Genomic DNA, 6,000 nt, shown 5'->3' on the forward strand with positions numbered 1-6,000 from the left:
TGTAGATAAGAGGGCCAAGGTAAGATCCTTGGAGTCTTATTTCATTACATTTTCTATTTATGACACAAGACACATATGTTGGTATTTGACAAAATGGTTAAATGAATGCATTTTAAATTATTATTGCCTTGTACATAGGAACAGGAGTCGGCCATTCAGTGTCTCGAGCCTGTCCCACCATTCAATTAGATCATGGCTGATCTGTACCTCAACTCCATTTACCTGCCTTTGATCCATATTTCTTGATACCCTTATCTAACAAAAATCTGTCAATCTCAGTCTTGAAAATTTCAAATGACTCAGCATTTGGACAGAGAGTTCTGGATTTCCACTACCCTTTGTGTGAAAATGTACTTCCTGATTCACTCCTAAATGGTGTATCTCTAATTTTAAGATTATGTCCCCTTGTTCTGTCTTCAGGTCGGAAACCTTCAGATAATGTCAAAAGCCAATCCAGCAAGTGTACATTTTTGAGGCTAATCTTTAAGAATTCATTTGATAGTGACTCAGTATACTTTAGGACTTCATTACCAATGTTTTGTTTGATGTATGGGACTGTTATATGTTTGAGTGTAGTACCAGACCAACATGCCATTATTACGGAATTTTTAATGAACTGTTCTTGGCTGTTTTCCAGGGAACAACATCATTGGTGTCAATGTCATTCAAAATGTTCAGAAGATCATTTTCTTTCTTGGGTGGCATGTAAAAGCTGAGCCTAACCGTTGATTTGTACAATATGTCGACAGTGGTCATTTGGGAATTCAGTATATTACTTGAAGTATGATGATGACAGTTAAATTTGTGGGGTTGGTTCAAAGTACTTGCAACAGAATAACTCACAGGTACAGGAAATAATGTAGAGGAGCTTGCAGTGCAAAGCCCAAACTATGGGCAATCTGGTACATCAGTTCACCATTGTAGTCTATCACCACGCAACTTCTCAACTTCTTAGTCTGTACAGTTGGGAAGGGCGACTTGGCAGAAGTTGCTGTTTCAACACACAAAGAGAATGATTAATGGTTCCTGTATTTACTTTCTTCCAGTAAATGCACAGTCATCGTCATCCACATCCACTGCAACTGCAAAGGCTTGTAAATCTGCTTCTGGCCTCACCAAACGATCTCTGACAGAAAATGGGGAAAAATCTGACGTTTACAAGTCCATCTTCACATCCCATAGCTCGGCCAAACGCTCAAGGGAGCAGAAACCCAACTGGATCACTCATACAGCTTACTACTACTGAGATAGCCACCAATGCTTTAAAAAAATATATTTTTGCCTTTCCTTACCTGGCTTTAAATTAAAGGGATGTAGCTTTATAATCTTTAGATAAAAGCCTTTCTCTATTGCGCTGTTACACAAAGGAGAAGGTAGCTCTTGTCCGTAGAGTTCTGTCAGTCATCCCCCTGCGTGGGATGTTAACCGCTTGTCTTTTATTTGATACTATTTCAATTATTGAAAGTACATAGAACCCATGTGCTTAGAATATACTGCGATGGGCCCAAGGGCTGATTAGAAATGAATTGTCACTTAACAAGCTAAACCAGTTTACTGAAATAACTTTTTGTAAAGCCATCTGATGACAGCTCGCTCTCGTTAATTAAAATTTTCACCAAATTTTCTTTGTGGGCATCATTTTTTACACTCTACACAAGCACTAGTCAGACTCTCAGCATGAAATATATTCTTTCTTACTGATGAGAATATTACAAATTTGGTTTTGTAATCAAAAAGAGAAAACACTTGTGACTATGCACTTTTTCCAAATCTCTCAGTTGACAACAAGGTGATTGTGCATATTCAAGGTGAATACAGCTCCTGGATGGCAGAAAGAAAAACTCTAGCTTATCTAAAGTGCCTTTAAAAAGTGAAATGTAGCAACTGTGGTGTAGGCAAACTACACAGCAAGATCCCACAAACTGCAATCAGACAAATTAGTTAATATTTTATTGGATGAAGGAGGAATCTTGACCAGGACACTAAGCAGACTTATCGTGTACCTCCTCTTCAAACAATGCCACAGGATTCTTACTATCCACTGGAACAGGCAGCTGGAGCCTCGGTTTAAAAACTCATCCAAAAAGTATGTTGAAGCCAATGCTTGGCATCACAGAGTGGTGGGGTGTCGATTTAGTTTCCCATCTCCACTGGGCTGTAGCGAAGAAGTCTTGAGCAGGGGCCAGATGCCACTCATGGGAAGCAGAAAGAAAACCTAATGGGGCGATTCTACTTATCTGTTCTATCTCACCTTCCAGGTGACTGGCCTAAACCAGCCATTGAGTTGGGAGGGGCATGACCATAGCACATGGCTGCCAAAAGTACAGTGTGCTGTAATTCAGAACAATCATGATGAAAGCAGGCCTGCTTTTGGCAGCATGTTCTGCCATGGAGTAGTCTATATTATTGAGCATTACTGATCTTAGGTACGAGATTTTATTTCACCCCACGACCAATGAGATGAATTTTGTGTTTGGTACAATATTAATCTTTTATTACTTGCTTTTCTACTTCAAAACCAAATTGTTACGTCGAAACTACAGTGCAGGAACAAGCCATTCGACCCAACAGGTCCATGCCAGTGTTTATGCTCCACATGAGCCTCCTCCCAACCTACTTCATCTAACCCTATCAGCATATCCTTCTATTCCTTTCTCCCTCGTATGTTTATCCAGCTTCCCCTAAAATGCATCTATGCTCTTTGCCTCAACTACTCCTTGTGGTTCCACATTCTAACCACTCTTTGGGTAAAGAAGTTTCTCCTGAATACCCTGTTGGATTTATTAGCGACTATTTTATATTTATGACCTCTAGTTTTGGACTCCTTCACAAGATGAAATATTTTGTCTACGTTTACCCTATCAAATCATTTTATTACCTTAAAGTTCTCTATCAGGTCACTTCTCAGCCCTCTCTTTTCTAGAGAAAAGAGTCCCAGCCTGTTCAGCCTTTCCTGATAAGAATATCCTCTCAGTTCTGGTAACATTCTTGTGAATCTTTTTTGCACCCACTCCAATGCCTGTATATCCTTTCTATAATATGGAGATCAGACCTGTGCACAATACTCCAAGTGTGGTCTAACCAAGGTTCTATACAAGTTTAATATGACTTCTCTGTTTTTCAATTTTATCTCTCTAGTGCTTGGTTTGCCTTTTTTAAGGCCTTATTAACCTGCGTCACTACTTTTAGTGATTTGTGTAACTGTACCCCCAGATCCCTTTGCTCCTCTATCCCGATTAGAGGATAGCAGTATGTGGCCTCCTTATTCTTCCTACCAAAATGTACCACCTCATACTTATCTATATTGAAATTCATTTGCCAATTACATGCCCATTCTGCAAGTTTATTAACATTCTTTTGCATTTATCGCATTCTTCCTTTATATTAAATACACCCTTCAATTTGATGTCGTCCGCTAATTTTGAAATTGTACTCCCGATTCCCGAATCCAAATCATTATTGTAAATTGTGAACAACAGTGGTCCTAGCACCAATCCCTGAGGTACGCCACTGCCCACCCTTTGCCAGTCTGAGTAGCTACCCTTAACCCCTACTCTCTCTCTTCTGTTTTGTAGCCAGCTTGCTATCCGTTCTGCTACCTGTCCCCTGACACCTTGAGCTACAATGCGGTACCTTATCGAAGGCCTTTTGAAAATCCAAATATATTACATCTACTGCATTACCCTTGTCTATTCTTTCTGCTACCTCTTCAGAGAATTCAGTAAGGTTGGTCAAGCATGACTTTCCCTTCTGAAATCCGTGCTAACTATTCTTTATTATATTTCGTTCTTTCGTTGTCTTTCTATTACATCTTTTAGTGAAGATTCCATTATCTTTCCGACCACTGACGTTAAGCTAACAGGTCTATAGTTCCCTGGACTTGTTCTATCTCCCTTTTAAATATAGGAATAACATTAGCTGTCCTCTGGCACTATTCCCTTTTCTAGTGAATTTTTATATATATATATAATATTTATTATAATGTAATAGTGCCTTTGCTATCTCCTCCCTAACTTCTTTTAATATTTGCGGGTGCAATCCATCCGGACCAGGGGTCTTATCCTCCCTTAGTTTGCTTAGTTTATATCTTTTCGACCTCTCCTAATGTCCTGCCCAACTTGTTAATCTTTGTGGTAAATACGAAGGCAAAGTGACTACACAGTATTTCTGCCATTTCGCTGTCGCTACCTGTGAGTTCATCTTGTGCATCCTTTAGTAGCCCTGTCGTCGTTCTGGTTTTTCTTTTGTTATTTATGTCCCTGTAGGATGCTTTACTATTTCTTTTTTTATTATTCGTTCAAGGAATGTGGGCATCGCTGGTAAGGCCAGCATTTATTGCCCATCCCTAATTGCCCTTGAGAAGGTGGTGGTGAGCCGCCTTCTTGAACCGCTGCAGTCCATGTGGTGCAGGTTCTCCCACAGTGCTGTTAGGTAGGGAGTTCCAGGATTTTGACCCAGCGAAGATGGTTGGGCCTAGGACACTGCCCTGAGGAACCCCTGCAGCAATGTCCTGGGACTGAGATAATTGGAGTCCAACAACCACTACCATCTTCCTTTGTGCTAGGTGTGACTCCAGCCACTGGAGAGTTTTCCCCCTGATTCCCATTGACAAAACCCATCTGGTTCACGAATGACAGTGATATATTTCCAAGTCGGGATGGTGTGTGACTTGGAGGGGAACGTGCAGGTGGTGTTGTTCCCAGGTGCCTGCTGCCCTTGTCCTTCTAGGTGGTAGAGGCCGTGGGTTTGGGAGGTGCTGTTGAAGAAGCCTTGGCAAGTTGCTGCAGTGCATCCTCTAGGTGGTACACACTGCAGCCACGGTGCGCCAGTGGTGAAGGGAGTGAATGTTTAGGGTGGTGGATGGGGTGTCAATAAAGCGAGCTGCTTTGTCCTAGATGGTGTCGAGCTTCATGAGTGTTGTTGGAGCTGCACTCATCCAGGCAAGTGGAGAGTATTCCATCACAGTCCTGACTTGTGCCTTGTAGATGGTGGAAAGGCTTTGGGGAGTCAGGAGATGAGTCACTCGCCGCAGAATACCCAGCCTCTGACCTGCTCTTGTAGCCACAGTATTTATGTGGCTGGTCCAGTTAAGTTTCTGGTCAATGGTGACCCCCAGGATGTTGATGGTGGGGGATTCGGCGATGGTAATGCCGTTGAATGTCAAGGGGAGGTGGTTAGACTCTCTATTGTTGGAGATGGTCATTGCCTGGCACTTGTCTGGCACGAATGTTACTTGCCACTTATGAGCCCAAGCCTGGATGTTGTTCAGGTCTTGCTGCATGTGGGCAGGGACTGCTTCATTATCTGAGGGGTTGTGAATGGAACTGTACACTGTGCAATCATCAGCGAGCATCCCCATTTCTATGATGGAGGGAAGGTCATTGATGTAGCAGCTGAAGATGGTTGGGCCTAGGACACTGCCCTGAGGAACTCCTGCAGCAATGTCCTGGGGCTGAGATAATTGGCCTCCAACAACCACCAGCATCTTCCTTTGTGCTAGGTGTGACTCCAGCCACTGGAGAGTTTTCCCCCTGATTCCCATTGACAAAACCCATCTGGTTCACTAATGTCCTTCAGGGAAGGAAACCTGCCGTCCTTACCCGGTCTGGCCTATATGTGACTCCGGACCCACAGCAATGTGGTTGATTGTTAATTGCCCTCTGAAATGGCCGAGCAAGCCACTCAGTTGTAAAATCTCGCTAAAAAAAAATCACAATAAGAATAAAACCGATGGACCACTCAGCATCGGACCACTAGGCACCAGACACGACAAAGGCAAACCAAGCCCAGTCGACCCTGCAAAGTCCTCCTCACGAACATCTGAGGACTTGTGCCAAAATTGGGAGAGCTGTCCCACAGACTAGTCAAGCAACAGCCTGACATAGCCATACTCACAGAATCATACCTTTCAGCCAACGTCCCAGACTCTTCCATCACCATCCCTGGGTATGTCCTGTCCCACCGGCAGGACAGACCGACCAGAGGTGGCGGTACAGTGAT

At 42.9% G+C, this 6,000-nt stretch overlaps 1 protein-coding gene across 1 annotated transcript in view; it reads left to right on the forward strand.

Moving 5' to 3' along the window:
• rtf2 (replication termination factor 2) overlaps positions 1–1,620 on the forward strand; it is a 158,407-nt gene extending 156,787 nt beyond the window's left edge. The window contains exon 9 of the mRNA XM_068000730.1: positions 1,047–1,620. Coding sequence (XP_067856831.1) covers positions 1,047–1,246 — 200 coding nt within the window. The 3' untranslated portion in view covers positions 1,247–1,620. The remainder of the gene's footprint in view (positions 1–1,046) is intronic.
• The last annotated feature ends 4,380 nt before the right edge of the window (positions 1,621–6,000 follow it).

This window comes from Heptranchias perlo, chromosome 19, assembly GCF_035084215.1.
Source record: "Heptranchias perlo isolate sHepPer1 chromosome 19, sHepPer1.hap1, whole genome shotgun sequence".
NCBI classification, from domain to species: Eukaryota; Metazoa; Chordata; class Chondrichthyes; order Hexanchiformes; family Hexanchidae; genus Heptranchias; species Heptranchias perlo.